This window comes from Vigna radiata, chromosome 5 (assembly GCF_000741045.1).
Source record: "Vigna radiata var. radiata cultivar VC1973A chromosome 5, Vradiata_ver6, whole genome shotgun sequence".
NCBI classification, from domain to species: Eukaryota; Viridiplantae; Streptophyta; class Magnoliopsida; order Fabales; family Fabaceae; genus Vigna; species Vigna radiata.
Genome location: NC_028355.1, coordinates 4,280,541 through 4,299,405, shown reverse-complemented (window position 1 = coordinate 4,299,405; position 18,865 = coordinate 4,280,541). Strand labels below are relative to the sequence as shown.

The 18,865-nt window shown below is 27.0% G+C and overlaps 1 protein-coding gene across 1 annotated transcript; it reads right to left on the bottom strand.

Moving 5' to 3' along the window:
* Positions 1-8,863: 8,863 nt before the first annotated feature.
* LOC106762278 lies at positions 8,864-13,611 on the bottom strand. The gene is made up of 9 exons (XM_014646092.2): positions 13,278-13,611; positions 12,964-13,157; positions 12,093-12,274; positions 11,718-12,002; positions 11,574-11,632; positions 11,424-11,460; positions 11,235-11,306; positions 10,736-11,060; positions 8,864-9,438 (listed from the first exon to the last, which is right to left on the bottom strand). Exons 1-9 carry the CDS (start codon positions 13,396-13,398, stop codon positions 9,094-9,096), a joined length of 1,620 nt encoding a protein of 539 aa, XP_014501578.1. The 5' UTR covers positions 13,399-13,611; the 3' UTR covers positions 8,864-9,093.
* Between the last annotated feature and the right edge of the window lie 5,254 nt (positions 13,612-18,865).

Below are 18,865 nucleotides of genomic sequence, written 5' to 3'. Positions count from 1 at the left end.
CTTTATATAGGAAAACTTTTCAAGTTGGCGCTATTTTTTACGGAAATTTCTTAAATGGGTGGATTTTATAAATATTATCAATATCAGTAATATGAGTAAGTAGTACGAGTAACCTCCTAGTAAAGAAAGAAATGTTAACCAACATTCATATATATTAAAAAGTAATTAAATTCAAAAAAAGAAATATTACATGAAAGATAAAATTAAATAAAAATATGAACATAAAAAAAATCCACTTTTAAGTATAGATAATAATACTTAGACAACATTTTTTTTATAACATTTGAACATTATCTACGTGTCATTTTGTGATTGGTACATGGTAATATTTATGATTATTGTTATTGATTATGGAGTAATTTTGAACCAATCACAAAATGACACGTAAATGATATTCAAATGTTATAAATAAATGTTATCTAAATATCATTATCATTTTAAATATAAATAATCCGTATTCAAAAGTAGTGTGCAATATGTAAGAGTAAAGTTGCAATTAAGACTAAAATATTGCAATATTTTATTACCTATATAAAACAAAATGTGACTCTAAATTTCTATAGACGATACAAAATTAGATTAGACCAATTAGACTAATTTGATGTAAGAATTAATAAAGCATCTCGCAAGAAGACAAAATCCTATAGGTGGTTTAGTTATCCATTCATGAATCTTGAATTGGAAGAAACGTCGGTATGTTTATCACAAGGATCAAAATATTTAATAAACCCACATATCTCAATTCATTAACTACTCATAATATCTTGGAATGAATTTTTTTCAATATATTTTTAATTGTAAATCTTTTTATATACATATGGTTTTCAATCTTAAGAAAATTTATATGCATGAGTATATTTCACAAGAGAGGTAAGTGACAAAAAATTAATATTTGTTCTTCCTCAAATGAAAACATAAAAAAACAGTGAATATAAGTTATTTTTTTACAAATTTTTACGGGATATATAACGTTGGAATGCAAAAAATTTCGATGTCATATAGGTATTTATTTGTTAACATTTTCTTTTTTATGTGCCACTGTGATTGTTTATATTGAGAATTCAGTCATGGAATTTGCATCAATCTATTTATTTTATTTGTGATGTTTGTTTGTGAAAATCTATTAATATTATTTGTCATTTTTGTTTTGCAAAAATACGTTAATAAAAGGAACTTGTGTTTTTTTTTTCACTTTCGTGAAATTTTAAATTGAAATTAAATTTCGATTTTCATCTTACAACCATCAAAGAAAAAAAACTACATTAAATGAATATTTCTAAATTTCTTTTTATTTATTTGGAGTGTTGATGTCAAATGAAATCTTTTATATATACTTAAAGAAAATTTGGTATTTTTAATAAACCGAATTTGGACTCAATTTTGAACAGATTAAAATCCCAACTACGTAGAGTAATTTTTAAGTTTTTTTTATAATAATTATCATATGTTTATTAAATCCAAAATTACATATAATTATTACTAAAAACCAGACATGTATTTAATTATTTTAATTATCAATAAAGCTAAATTACGATTGTAAATTCTTTTATTATTTTAATAACTAAATATATAAATATTTTTCTATGAAAACCGTTATTTAATTTTAATTTTATAAATATATACTTTATTATTTATTTCTTTTGATGATATTATTATTTATTTTACTCACATTTTTATCTTGTTTTTTTATATATATCGTCATATATAATTTAACGTTTAATGTTAGATATTTTTAAATAGAGAGCCTAAGTTATCATATACCTGTTATATTTTTTTGTTAAAAAATAAATGAAAGTAATGAAAGTGAAATTTAATTTATATCAATACGAAAGTAAGAAACTTAGTTTGAAATTACATTTGATACTTTTTAATGTATTATTTCAGCTTTTGAAAAAGCATATTGCTTTAGCTTTTCCTAATTTAATAATTTTGATGGAATAATCGACTAAAAAAACTAAAATAAAAGTGTTGTAAGTTATAATAAGCTAACAGTTTTGAAAGAAGTATCTGTCGACGCGTTAAAGGGAAGTTGCATGCAACACGTTAGTGAGTGACTGACACGCTGCAACGGAAAGGAAGTGAGAAACGCACTCCACGAGAATGCGGAGTATCTTTATCTTTGGAAAAAGATTTACTTTATTACTTATATTTATTTTCTTGACAAATGTCTCAAAAATTAGTGTTTTAATCATTTTACATTGTTAATTTATCTTTTTACTTACATTTTTTTTCTTTTTATCTATATTTATTTTACTCACAAGTATTCCAACAATTATTTTTGAATATATTTTCATTAATATTTATTTTATTATCACATGTGTATGGGAATTATTTTTCTTTTTTAGTAATTTTTTAATTTTTATACTTTTTTTTTTATTTTTAATTTTTTAATTTTATAATTTTTAATTATTTGATCTTCTAATAATTTATTAAAGAATAACTTATATTTAAAAGATTAATTTTTTATAATATTTTTTGTATTTTTAATTTTATCATCTTATGATTTTTAATTACTTGACTATTTAACAAAATAAAATTCAAAAATATATTGTTCATTTATTTCTTAAAATAATACATATTTATTAACATATAGTTTTCACTATCCTTTTATGATTTTTAATTATTTGGTCATTTAATAAAATAAAAATTTAAAATATATATTTTATTTTATTTTAAAAATTATAATATTTTAAAATAATATATACTTATTAATAATATAAATTATTTCTATTTTTTTGAGTTATTTTGTTAATCAATTTAATTCACAATATGTATCTCTAAAATTAATTTTCAAAATAAGTTTATTTTTAAAATAAATAAATAATTAAATGTGTCATTAGACATATTTTAATCATAATCAATTTTTTTGTAATGTATTTATAATATATTTATTATTAAAGAATAATTGATATTATAAGTATTAATTTTTTCTATACTATTTTTTTAACTCTTAATTTTATCCTTTTATAATTCTAATTATCCAGTCATTTAATAAATTATTTAAAAATAACTAATATTTAAGATATTATTTTTTTATACTACGTTTTTTTTAATCTTATCCTTTTTTACATGGTTATTTAATAGAATTAAAATTTAGAATAATATATTTTAATTTTTTTCTTTTAGAATAATATTATTTGAAAAATAATATTTATTAATAATACAAATTATTTACACTGTTATATAAAAAATTGTCTTTTTAAAGTGTTATTTTATATTTTACTCTTTATCCATTTTTTTCGGTTTTGTCTGCATACACACCTATATAAGTATATTTTCTCTCTTGTTCCTTCTTAGTTTTTCCTTCTCACCTCCTATATTTTCTACAATTTACATAGAGTGTTTCATCTGCACCTTCAAGGATTTCATCCTGCACCTTCAAATTCCAAAAATACCCCTATTTAATAAATAGTTTAAGAGTTTAAATATTTTGATTAGTGTGAATTTCTATGCCATCATTGACTCCACCTCCATTTTGTTCCAATCAGTAAGCATGCATTTTGCTGACCTCTGCAACCCTTGACCCTGCACCCCTTGACTCTACACCCCTACACCACTCCTGCACTCCACTCCTGCACTCTCTCATTTCCAGCACCCCACTCTCTCATTTCCAACACTCTGTTTCATCCTTATAAAGAAACCCTACACCCCTCCATCTTTGCTTTGAAATGAAACTCTTTGCTTGATGTTTTGTACTTTGTAGGTAGTGAGTGTTCTTTATATATATTCCAGAAAGATTGTTGAGTGTAAATTGAAGTGTTTCACTTGTGGTGCTGTATCGGGTTCTCCGTATTAGCTCATTCTCTGTCTTGGAGGTTAGTATTTGTTTTTAAATTTGTTTGCATCTTCCTGCTTCGATTGATTGATATAGCTGATGAATGGTTAGTATTTTTTTTTTAAATCTATTTGCATCTTCTTCGTTGTATTGATATTAATGGAGGATAGGTATTTTATTTTCGTTAGAATGTTTGCATGAAACGGAAACCTGATAGCCAACGTGCGAATCGGATGTGGATATCCGATTAACATATCATCGAATGTGGATACCCGATGCATAAAATCTCGAATGTAGATATCCGATGCACTAACTCTCGGATGTGGATATCTGATACGAAATGTGGACATACATTCACGATTTTAAATATTTATTCCACATGTTTACATTATATATTTTTATATTAGTTTAAATTTTTTTTAAAACTTCTTATATCAGTTTCAATTTTTTTCTTATTTTATGTATTAGTTTATAATATATTTTATAATTTATAATTAATAAAAAATAATTTTGTGGTTATATTAAAATGAATAAAACTAATTTTATAAAATAACACTTAAAATATGGATTTTCGATAATCATATATCCGGATATGAAAATCTGATGGATGTTTATTAATTTATATAAAAGTTTAATAATATATTTATTTAATTATTTTATTAGTTTTTAATTAATTTTAAAATTATATATGATTTTGTATCAGTTTATAATGTAATTATATAATTTAAAATTAATATAATTTAATTTCTAGGATTTATTAAAATTAATAAAACTGATTTTAAGAAAAAATTACTGAATACAAATAAGATGGGGAAATCCGATAAAATTTTGAATTAGTTGAGCTGAAGCACTGAGATTTGTTTCTTCCAGGCATTTATAACAATAATATTTAAAATAATTATAACATAATATTTAAAATAATTATAACATAAAATAATGAATTCAAATATTAATATAGATAATAAACTATTTAAAATAAAACAATTATATAATAAACTATTTAAAATAAAACAGTTAAATAATAAAGTATTTAAAATAAAACAATTAAATAATAAAATTTTTTAAAAATAATTAAATAATAAAATATTTTAAATAAAACCATTCATTTAAAATAAAAACAATAGACGATAAAACGTAAAACAAAAAATGTCGTTAGGTATAGAAACTGATACAGCCTACATCGTATATTGAGATCCTGGTTATATCGATTTTCATATCCGATATATGTCTATCGCGTTTTACCGTTTTAGATACGATGCACACACGTTAAACTAGACTTAAGACTCTCTGAAATTCAATCTGACTCTTCTCTTGGAAATCTTTGACCATTTAAACAGTTTTTAAAAATTAAAACACCTTTTAATTATGATTAAAATTAGAATTTTTTATAATTTGAAAGTACGGGATGAAATGCTTGGAATGAAGCACTCATTTACATATTGTCATAAAAACACACGTTATATAAAGAGTTTCTTCCAACACCTCCATCACTTTCTCTCTGCATCTCCCCATTTTCTTGGAATGACTAAACTATCCTCTTGTAAGAAAAATTTACCTTTAAAATGCTTTTTTCTCATTCTTTTCTCTTCTTCCTGCACCTCCCACCTCACTCTCATTTTGTTCTTCTCCCAATTCTCTTCTTCTTCTTTTCCTTACTTCCTTACTTTCTATCATGATTAGGGGTGGGCAAATCGAACTTAACTGTACTGTACTGCTAAAAATTGAACTGTAAAACAGTTCAGACAAACTGAATTGAACTATATTTTGTTTTATCAAACTGAACCGTACTGAACTGTATTGTACTGCAGTATGAATTGAACTGAACTATTAACTGAACTGTAAACTGCACTAACTGAACTGTAAACTGAACTAAACTATTAACTGAATTGTGAATTACACTAACTGAACTATTAACTAAATTGTAAACTACACTAATTTTAACTAAACTATAATATAAACAGAACTGAACTAGTAACTATACTAATTTTAAACTGAATTGTACTAATTTTTAAACTAAATAGTATAACAATACATGTTCTTTTTAAATAAAATTATTTTAATATTTATTTTATTTTATTCATAAATGTCTAATAAATTGATTTTTAATTATTTAATATTATTATTTTCTATTTTATTTATATTTCTTTTATTATTAAAAATTATTTATTATTTATTTATTTTATTATTAAAATATATATATATATATATATATATATATATGTATAAATATATATATATATATATATATATATATATATATATATATATATATATATATATATATAACTTAAAAAATATAAAAATATAAATTACATTTTTTATTTTTATTGATAAAAATATAAATTTTGTGATAAAAAAAGTTGTTTTAAAAAATTAATTATTATTTTTTATATGAACAGTTATTTTTATTATTATTTTATTATTAAATAAAGTTTTTTTAACAAGATGAAACAATTGAATTGAAATTAGAGAAGATTTAAGAATAGATACAGTTCTTACAGTTAACTGAATTGTAACTGTTATCAGTTTAGTATACTGAACTGTTACTAGAAATGGATAAGTTATTTTTAGTACAATATAGTACAGTTAACTGTAGTACAATACAGATCAGTTATTTTTGCCCAACCGTAATCATGATCCACTATTCTTGTGTTTAATTTGTAGCTCATAGCATGATTATGAATGGTTAATTTGTAGCTGATAGTGATCATGAGTGGTTTAGTGAATTTGAATGATTTAAGTGAGGACTATTTGAATTTCCAAAAACTTTGAAGACTTCAATGGATTTGGAAATGTATTCAACCTTTCAACCAATTTTTGAAATTCATTAAAGGCTTTAATGTTTTTTTTTTCTAATTTTTATTTAATTTAATATATTTCTACTTAATTGTTTTGGAAATAATATTTTTTTTTAATTTTTAAGTAGGTTTATAATTTATAAAATTATAATTTTTTGGATTATTTTTTTTTTCATTTTTATTTAATACAATAAATTTGTAATTAAAATTATATAGTTAATTTTGTTGGTTTTTGGATAATTTTATAATTTATATGATTAAATTTTATTTAAATGAATATTTTTTAAATTTTTAGATAGGTTTTTAATTTATTAAGTTTAATTTTTTTAAATAAATTTGCTTGATTTTTCTTAAAATTTATTTATTTGTAATTAAATTTTTTTAATCTGTTTTTTAGTAGTTTTTGGATAATATTTATTTAATTAATATTTTATAGATTTTGAATAGGTTTATAATTTATTGAATTTAAATTATTTTTAATTTTCTTTTTAGTTTTTGGATAGGTTTATAATTTATTTCGTATAATTTTATTTTTTATTAAATTTATTTTTTAGTTTTGGATACATCTATAATTTGTTCATTTACTATGTTGTTTAATTTTTTAATCATGCTTTATTTAATTAATTAATTTTTGACACAAATGACAAGAACTCAATGTGTATCTACTTGTCGGGGGAGAGATCTTCACATAATGAACAAAGGAGAATACCTATAGGTTCGGCTCGTAGAAGGCATGAAGATGATACCGGTGCTCATGTAGAGGATCCTACAGTTAAGGAGCATGTTGAGGAGGAGGAGCATTAAGATGTTTCCCAAATAGACGAGGAAGTTAGTGGATTTGTAGGAGATCTACAAGATCCTTCCTTACTGACCCATTGTGTTAACCATGTTGCTTATGCCTTTTGGCAAGGTCGTGTGAGTGCAAAAGTTTAATTTTAGTGCTTATTGTTTAGTTTGACTAAAATTATTAAATATTATTATGGGATTGAGGGGAGATCAAGTTGATCTCCCACGAAAAAAAGTTAAATAAATTATAACCCTATGACGAGAGAATTCGTTTGACGCCTCTCGTCGATATTTCATATGACTACGCGAATAGGGATTTATTGTTGGCATTCATTGAGAGATGACACTTCGAGACAAACACTTTTCATCTTCCTATGAGTGAGATGTCAGTGACTCTAGATAATGTGTCATCATTACTGCACATCTCGATTCTAGGATAATTATGTGATATCAAGGAGTTGGAGTTTGAAGAAACTTGGTCGGGCATTGTCGAGCTTCTAGGCGTTGATCGTGGGAGGGTTGGTGTTGAGATAGCAAAAGCACACAGTTCTAAAGTCAGGCTGAGCTGTGATATCCACACATGACCTTCAAGACTCATCCATCCCATTAGAAGATGGTTTATCCTTTAACCTAAAAGGACACTCACATTTTCGAGTCACGTATACACTAGGCTCCACATCAGGTTTGTATTTCTTGTACTTTCCATCTCTTTCACATTCAAGTATGACAAACGACTTTCTTCCACATTCACCAATAGCTTTGTCAGATCTTATAGTAACCACCACAAATCCTAAATCATTTGCAATCCCTCGCACCTATTCAATTAAGTGATCACGAGAGAGATTTATTTCATTCCTGGTAAAATTATTTGTCAGATCTTCCTTTCCAACTTCATTTATGAAAGAAAAAAAATCTAATATAAAATTATAATGTACTTAAATCTATACCATAAAGATATTCTTCAATTTTAAACAATATTCACCTATAATATAATATTCTTCTTTCAATATCTAACTTCATCCACAATTAAAAAAATATATCAAAACTTTAATAAGAATAATCTAAATAATTATTAAACAATAAAAATTCACATAATTAATCATCTATAAAATTTATAATAAATTAAAATTAATAAATAACTTATTCTAATATAATATACCAATAAAATAATAAAAAATGAATTTGAGGCATAAAACGAATTTCGTTGAACACTTAAATAAATTTCAAAATTCATTTTTGTCCTTTTAGAAGGTTTCAAAATTCGTCAAAGAATTTAAAAATTCGTTAAAGCCCAATGCATTTCATATAATTGAGTGAGAAGCAGTTGTATCTTGATACACCACCTCTCAACGTTACCACAAGATCACCGGACCACCTTCACCAACATCCTTCTAAAGGTCTATTCCATAAACACTGAGACTACCTTCACCAGGACCAACACAAAATGAAGAAGAATGCACCACCACAAGAAGAGATTATACACTGACAACCTTAATATTTAATATTTTTTTATAATCACTATTATAATTCATACGCTGAAAAAATAATATTGACATGGTTTATTTTGAAATAAAAAAATTGATAGCAAGACACACAGTTACTACTTTCACACATCTCTTGTATAGGTAAACTGTGATACATAACATGAAACAAGAGACTCAACTGGAAATGCAAACATCTATAACTCAAATGTACACAAGAACGATGATGTTCCTAATGTGAAGTCCAACACATTTAGCCGTCAATGAACTGTTTTGTATAAACACGGTGCCGCCGCTCCCTTGCATAGATGACCCAGAAGATCAAAGACAGCATTACAGCAGCAGATACCAAAACCAATCCAATATAAATCAATTCACTATTTGTCTGCAGGCCAGGACAGTGATCGTTGCTGATGTCTGTGAATGTTTTCCGCACAAAAGTGCAGTCTTGCAGATCAACCAAAAATGGACCATAGTGATACAACCCATAGCTTATATTCACTGCAGCTTCCATTTGCCCGTAAATCGTCGGCGTCATCCGACCGGGCGTCTGGCAAATGCCTGACGAGGAAACCTCACAGGTATAGTTCTTCCACACCTGTTTCAGACAACATTTCATCAACCAATTTTCTTTCGGGAATATTCTGAAAAACACGATCTTATGAACGCATGTGTAGTTAGAGGTTGATTGATCATCACAAAGAAAAGATTGTCTGGATATTTTGAAAGAAACAGGCATGACTGAGTTAGACCCACTGATTATCCCATCCCTATGGATTTCAATCAAAGGTTGGTGCTTCTTTAAGGTGTGTGTCATTCGCAGATCCTAATAGATATAGACGAGTAGTGAATAACTCGTTTAACTCACGATCACAGGACCTGATCTTACCTTTGTCGTTGGAGTTGGTGGTAAATTTATGCAGAACCCTAACATTGACCGCTGGAATGTTGTCATACACATTCTAAAACATATCGAAGAGGCTCCTAGACAAGGATTGTTGAAAAAAGATAAAGACTGCCAAATTCCTGAATATTGTTATCTTTGATTGGGCGAAGATGTCTTACAGAAAAATTTTCTAAAAGTGGATATTGGGTATCTATTGGTGGAAATATGATTTCTCTGAAGAGTAAGAAACAAAAATGTTATTGTTCGGTCTAGTGGAAAAACTGAATATAGAATTATGGCCTCAAAAACTTGTGCGAATTAAACAACTGATTCAAAAGTTAAAATTTCTTGAAACTCAACAAATGAAGTTATATTGTGATAGTCCCCTTCATATTGTGTTGAACTAACCATATAGAGATCGAGTGTCATTTTGCTCAAAAGAAGTTGATCTCTAAAGGAGATTTGTACTGAATTCATTAACTCTAGTATTAACTTGAGAAGGCCTCGAAATCAATTTAAAAAGTTTCAAGTGAGCTGCATACGATCTAGAAAGGTCTAGGCGGTACCCTATACACAGTTTTGTACCTTTTTCAGTCTCAAATATTTATATCAAAGATGTTCATCAGTGGAGAAATTTGAACAGACTGATTTCCTCCTGAACTTTTAAGTGTCTGCCCGAGGCCTTCAAGTGGAGTGGTTCAACATTGGTTTGGGGTGTTATGTGGCAAAACTATCTACTTTTGGGCCAAATTGATGTACTTTAGGTGTAAGTTTTAGCATATTGGTTGAATGAGTTGCAACCATAGTTATAAAAACCAACCCAATGGGTTAATAGGTTCATCAGAGGTTGAATGAATAGGTTGCTAAATAAAATGGATGACTATTTTACGTAATGAACCATTAAAGGTGATTTAATGGGTATTTTTCTTATCTTACAATATGTGTGTGTGCCTAAGCTTTTCATTCCTGGACATAGAGTTACTTTTCAAAATCTTAAAATAGTCCTTACCTCTGCAGCATTGTCCAACGGAACTTCCCCAGGTGCACACGACCGATTAGTGAGGTCAGCATTAAATGGATTACAAAGAGGAGGCATCAAGGGGCCTGATTGATTGTAATATAAGGGTCCAGCAGCAGGTGGGAAATTCCTGTTTGTGATATTGGAAACAACGTTGTCAACTAATTTAACAAGCTGATGAGTCACTTCCCTGGTCCGTGTCAAGGTTTCCTGGGCAGTCGCATTATCTACACACGGAAGAATTTCATCCAAGGCTGTCTGTGCAGTGGGGTTCTGCACCCACTCATCCATGGCAACACATGTATCTTCAACCACACTGGTGCAAATATGCAATAAAATAGGTTTTTGTTATACATTTGCAACACAAGTGATTATAGCAGAAAATGGACTTCATCAAATGAGAGACTCATAATAGACAAGTTAACAGAGTAACCGCAAAGATGAAAACTAAAAACTTCAATGTAAATTCTACAAAATAGAAGGGACTTACTTGTGAAGAAAGAGAAATATACCACAAAGTATAAATGTGCCAGCAACAAGAATCCAACCAATGAGGATCAAGCTGCAGTCATTAAAAGAACATGATTTACTGACTGGTGATTAGAGGGACAAACTATTAAGAATTACAAAGTCCAGAAATAAAAAAAGATTAGAAAAATGCTCAACTAGTTTAACTTACAAGTATACAAGACCTTGCAGACCAAATATTGATAATACTGCAGAAAGTTGTGACCACAAAAACAATCACATGAGACGACAAAAAATCTTTATCATAGAGACATAAAATAGAAACAGAAAGAAGTATTAAAACAGGATATAAGAAACGTACAGAATCCAACAAATGCAAGAAAGAGCATAACAGCAGCAAGAATAACCAGAGCCAGTCTCCTACAGCACATAATATATAATTGTCAGAAAAAAAGACATTTTAAAACCTCAAATCAAATCAAGATATCCAAGTGTACTAACTAACATTGCATCTATGACATCTCTAATTGTCTCTGAATTATCTTTAGTCTTGCTGGAAAGTTCTACAGCAGAAGAATTAATCTTAGTCTTAATATCGTCAATCTGCTTCTGAACATCAGCAGGCAAAAAAACGGCATCAACTCCAATCTTCTTAGCTGCATCAAGATAATCTGACACATTCCTGAGGTTTTCAGCGGTGAAGTCTGCCTGACTCACCACATATTCCAGTGTGTTTATGGTGCTCCCGTGAAACTTCCCCTGAGAGGTGTAAAGAAGGACACATCCAACTCTAACACAGCCAATCACACACATTTAGAAAACCTTAAAAGTCATATGAATCAAAGATAACATATTATGTGCCATAGAGAAAGAGAGATACATTGCTGCAACGGTGAAGAGGATGAGTAAGATCAAGGATAAAGCATAGGCCAGACGTGAATAACCGTAAGGCTCTCTTGGACAACAGCAGTAGCACAAACAGATTATGGATAAACTAAGTCCAAAAATCACAAACCAGACCGCAGCAACAACAAAGAAGGGAACCGCAGTGAAAACAACTGACTGCACCAAAAGACAACAAGGCAGCCAAATATTATTAATAGTTCCAAAGCAGTCGAAACATTACAACATAGCAATCTTCAGCTACCCTCTCTACTATTTAAGATATGATTGATAGAATTAAAATAATTTGAGTTGCTCCCAACTTAAATTACGTTAAATTTTATAGAAGTTCTGTTGTCTGGTTTCTCAAAAAACTAAAATACATAAACTAATTTCAATATTTTAAAAGAGAAACCGCAATTTATTCTGGCTTGTCTTCTTATTTTCTTCTAGATGGGAAATTTACCTAAAACTTAGAAACAAAAAAAAAAACAAAAAAAAAACTAATAAAAATTGGAAACAAATGGCAAGCACGAAGTTAGAAGCATAATTTAAAATTAAGAAAAAGAATGCGCATGCGTTATCATGGAAGGTTAGGTGGGAACTGAAAGTGAGTCACTCTCAACATAAACACTGATTTTTTTATAAAAGTTTTCTCATCCCCGTTCTCAAAAAGCTGAAATGCATAAATTGAGTTTAGCTTATACGAAATAAATTATTTCATCCTCTTTTTTTTTTTTTTTTAGCTAAATTTATCCAAATTTCAAACCGAACTAGCAAATAAAAGACAACGATAAAAAGCATGATTTTTAGAAGAAGATAAAAAAGAGTCATGAGTGGTGGGTATTGAAGGTTAGGTAGGAACTGACAGCAATGTAGTGGCGATTGCTGATATTCCAACCACCGGTGTAACGGTTAAAGTTGTCCAAAGGGTCCTTCCTCGTAGTTCTTCTCTGAGCCAATATCAAAGACGTGTTGCTCGGAGCATCTTCGGCCATCGATCTCCTCGTTTTCCACGGTAGCACCTCCCGGAACTCTCCCCAACCACCACCCTCAACTCCATCTGAAATATACCCAGAAAACAAAAACACAAACAAAGCACACCCATTTCAGAAAAATCAAAACTTCGGACAAGGGAAAGTAAAAACAAAACAAAAAAGGAAAAAAAAAAAGAAAAAGAAACCTGGATAACGCAAGGAATGGAAATCAGAGGTTTTAACAGCGGCGGAGAGAGAGAAGAACGATAAAGGTAGGAGAAGGGTGAGAAGGAGGAGAAGTGAAGGGTGTGGTGTGAAGCATGGCATAATGGTTTAGATTAGTGGGTTTTTTTTTCTTTTTCTTCTTGCGGTTTCCCCAGAGCTTCTTCTTCTGGTTCTGGAGAGAGACACGGAGAAAGAGTGTTGGAGGGAGAAGAACAGAGAGAGACAGCGTTGTTGGTGTGTGAGATGATAAGAAGTTTTTTGGCGATAGTTTATTTTGAGGTGAGATCTTCGGCATTTCGCGTCTTCGGAAACAGACACTTCATATTTGTACTTGTAGGCCCTTCACCCTTTCTTTCCACCTTTTCCAAATCCTGTTTACTTCAAAACCGCGTTACCAAAATACCCTCGTCTTTTCCTCCTTTTTTTCTTTCTCACTCCTCCAATGACACTTTTGTCCTCCTCTATCTACTTCCAAAACTATTATTCACTTTTTTGTTTTATTATTATTTTTTTAAATTTGGTTCATTTATTTATGAAATGCTCAATTATATTCTTTAATTTTAAAATCTCAATGCTGACTGGTTTAATGTCGATCTAATTCTTTTCGGTTTTAAAATTTTGATAGTGTCATTAGTTGAGATTTATCCGTTTTATGAATAGTCAATTTGGTTATAAATGCTATTCTATAAATTAATGGTTAATAATTTTATTAAAGGATGAAAAAGGGCTACATTAACATTTTAAAAATGAATTTTTATTAGTGATGAAATTAAATATTATTAAATAATTAAAACGTTACATTAAGTGAATTTCTATCGAAGTAATATGGTTGAAGAAAATCAAAAGCTTATAGTTAAAATAATGCTATTTAGATAACATTTTTTTGAGAATTGAACATTGATTATATGTTAATATGTGATTGGTCAAAAATTATTCTACAATAATATTTATGATTATTATTATTTATTATGAAATAATTTTTAATCAATCACAACTTGACACGTAATCAATATTCAAATGTTGTTTAATACGGATTGAAATTCAAAGATTTAGAAAGTTTGGTGTGCTTGGTTACTCAACTTAAGATAGAGGATGAATGGACCATACCGTTCCTCGTGCTTACATTTCGAATTTTAAAATCTATAAATTGTACCGTTTTCTAAAATTTAACATTCCCTGTGCTAAGTGAGAAAAGGTAGAATCACTTTCATACTAATTCTGCCAAAGAGTAATTAATTTTTATTTCGTTAATAGTCTTATATCAACAAAAAAAAAAAGTGACTACTAATAAAGTACTAATGAATTAATTATATTATTTAAAGCAACATTGAATATATTTCTTTCACAAATTATTTTTCTAAATTGTATTTAATTTATAAATTAAATGTTTTGGAACGAAAATTTTAAATTACGTATAAATTAAAATGAAATCTTTTAAAAATATATAAAAAAAATCTACGATTTAAATTTTATGTCAATTGAAGAGTTTAATTTGAATAATTTGAATATTTTTTAAAATGTTTTATAAAGAAACTGATACAAACAAGTTTGAAACACTTTTGTAAGGAAACAGAAACGATAATGAAAAAGGCTGTTAATAAATTTTGTGGTGCAGTTGATAGCCACGTTTGAAATAGGATATTTTCAGTTATGATGTCGGCATGTTCTATATGAAGAGGACAACGACAAATTGTTTTAAACGGTACTATTTCAAAATTTTAGATAATTTTTTTTTTTAATTTACAAAGTTAGTTTAGATGTTTCCAAAATAAATTTTAGTTTGTATAGAAAATTTTAATTTCTACAATATGTAAAAAATAATTTGGCCCGTGTAATAAATTAATTTTCAAGCATTTTATTTTTTAAAATATACTTTTTATTGGACAAGATTATGAATCAAATAACTAGTTAAGTTTAGAAAAATGATATTTTGACACTAATTTTTGACACTATTTTGACACTGTACACGTGTCAAAACGTAGTTGGATAATTTCAAATTAAAAAAAGTTGATACAAGAGCATATTTGGAAGAAAAAAATCAAAATTTTTTTTAAAATTTGAAATCGCCCAATCACATTTTGACATGTGTGCAGTGTCAAAATGGTGTCAAAAAATTGATATCAAAATATCATTTTCTTAAGTTTAATAACTGGTAAAAAAAAAGGACATTTTCGTAATGTAAAAATAGAAAAGCAACGAAACCCTAACCTGAGGAGTCGCAATGTGATTTGGTATAACGAAATCGAAATATAAAATTGGTTTAAAAAACGTGGTGACCTACAATGTCCTAAGCCATCACCATTTTCATGTTCTACAGTGTTAAACTATTTACAATTAGAACATCCAAATTCTACTTGAGAAGTGTTGAATATATATGGTGCTACGTGTTTTGATTACGTCATTGTCTTCTTAGTTTTGCTTGGATATATGAAAACAAGGGTTAAGTTAAGATTAAGATAATCAAGCTTCTTAATCACATATTTGAACTTGCTATTCTTTCATTAACTTTAGTTTATTATCTTTATGAATACTTTATACGATGCTAACATGATATGCTAGCTGTTGCTTATTAGACAGTGACACACATTCATCCACGTTATTTTTGGGACCATATTCTTATACGCTATATTCGGCACAAAAGTCAAAATAAATAAAAAAATTAAATAAAAACAATATTAGAAAGATGCTTCCACCTTGCTTTCATTCATTTATGAAGATTGTCTATTATTTTTGCTTTGTTGAATTCTTTGAGACTATCATCAATGTTACGTGTGATTTCTGAAATTTCTTTTCTAAGCCTCCCTTTGGCAGTGTATGTTTTTTTATCCATTAATTAATTCTGATATCATATCACAGTTGTTTGTCTTCAAATATGAATTATGATACAATGCTAGCTACTACAGCTTTTAATGATGTGTAACACTAATTATATTTATCTATTTTATAAAATCAATATTAGAATTAAAAATAACGGTTTTTAATTCTGAAGGATAAAAATCAAATGAAAATACTTTACTGTTCAAGACTAATTTCATATTTAGTGGAAATGAGAAATAGAGAAAACTTTGTATGATCATGATTAAAAATCTCTAATTTGATGACAAATGAAAATATATTTATGTCATTGAATTATACCTAATTTTTTTTCTTTTATAAATTATTTAAAGTAATAATTTATACTTATCATGTTTGTATTCTTGTTAGGTATAAAATTTGTGTTTCATATGGCAATGTGGCATATTTATACTCACGTTCTAACCTATTATCATTATTTCAAATATTTATTAAATAATTTTTTACAAATAATATGATATTATCATCAAGAATTTAATAAGAAAGACACATGTTTCTTTTCTTTATTATCAATATTAAAAAAGAAATTATAATTACATATTTAATAGAGTATCAAATAATGATTGTATCAATTCATTGAAATCGATATTTATATTTATGCGTATGGCATTTTAAAGGAAATTTGTCTCTGCCTTATATATATATATAATATTATTTTTCTAGATTCATCAAATAACAATAATTAGTGGAAAATTCTTTTTTATTAGTCCAATTATTATTTTATCATTTATTGTTAATTAATTTGTTTATTGGTCTCTTTTATTAATAAGTTATATTTTTTTCAGTAGAGACATAAAATTTAGCATCACAAGTTATATATTTTCAGTAGAGACATAAAATTTAGTATCATATTCAATCCAATTAAAGTGTTAATTTGTGTGTTTTTCTTCCTATATACTGATCATTCATCTCTTTTTCACTTAAAATTAGATTTGTTGGAAGTCTTACATCACTAGTGCAGTGAAGGATTTTGACACCAATTATTTTCAACATTTATTTTGATTTCTAATTAGGTTTCTAAACAGAAATAAATCAAAGAAAAGGTTAAAAGTGAAATCTTTTGACTTTGACTCTGAACATAAACTTTAACATTAGGTTTCAATTGTCTTGTAATAAAAAATTATAACAAAAACGAAAAAAAGAACATGCTTTAGTTTTAGAAAACAATTGAAGTCTATTGAAGTCTATTTGACTATATAATCTGATTCTTTAATCAACTAAAGCTTATTGTGATATTTTTTTAAAAGAATAAATATTTCCATTTTGAATGATTCCACACTATGTTAAACAATTTGAAAAATTAAACCAAAATTAGCTCATATAAAAATTCATAACACTACCTTTAACCTAAAAATTTAAAATAATAAATTTGTACATCATTTTCATTATGTATTATTCGTCTAGTTTATCCTAATATAATATGCGACTTCTCATGTCAACAAAAAAACCTTGAGATAATGAAATCACATAAATAACAAAGAAAAATGTAATTAGAATTGTAATGAAAGAAAAAAATACTTTAAAAATCATTAAAGTAATACGTAATAATTGAGCGAAAATGAAAATTATATTATATAAGAAAAGAGATCTTTAAATGAAAAAAAAAGCATAGCATAGTGAAAATAAGTTTTTTTAACTATCTAATAAATTAAACATATTTTAATAATTTAAAACAGAAAGATGACAGATATGTACATATTACTCAATTTAAAAATTCATGTTTTGTGCAAACTTATATTCATTACTCATTTATTACAAAAAAAATCTTCATACTAATTTTAAAAATTTAAATTCCAAGATAGTAATTATTTTATTTTTAACTTGTTTTCCTTTAACTAACTTCTTTTTCTTTCAAACATTTTCGTTTTTACTCTTATATACTTTTACTAGTTTAATAAGGTGTTAAATTTACAATTTATATTTTCTACATCGTAATAGTTTTATATAATATACTTTTAATTTACAAAAAAAATATATGCCATTCAATATATATATATATATATATATATGAATCAATGAAAAACATTTTATAAAGACACTAGGTGAATTTGACTAAGTTAAAAGACTATTCGACTGAAGAGCTTGATAAGAAAAAAGGAAATCAAAGTAACATGACTTGACAGTGTTTAAGAAATTGAGAGTAGTTGCAAAATACAATGAACATGCGAGCAATTATGAGATATGATAAATTTTCCTTCCAATACAAGTTTATACATTGCTCGTATAATAATTGTCTACCTATCTTAGGATGATGACGCATGTCATGTACGTTAGAAATAAATAATCATTGATCTATAAATCGAAACCTTCATATACAACGTTAAGCTATTAAAAAGTATCTATGTATTTTGAATCTTGTAGTGTTTTTAGGAAAGACAAAAATATATGCATTTATAAATATTTGTGAATAAGATTTATATATGAAGTATTTTTTTTTTCTATATTTATCTGTTTGAATATCATAGACCATCTGAGTGATCATAGTGGCGAAATCTTAAAGTCTATCTAATCAATTTCTCTAAAAGAGTAAGTTAGTTTTTATTATTTTTCTTTTTTCTGTCTCATTTTCTTTACATACAAGTCTTATAGTGTTTTGTATGTAAAGTTTGAGTTTTCTATAAGACTCTCTGCTAATTAGTGACTTTAATGGTATACTTTGATCATGTTTTTGTTGTTCGTAGGTACAAATAATGTCTTTTGATTTGTTGAAGCTATT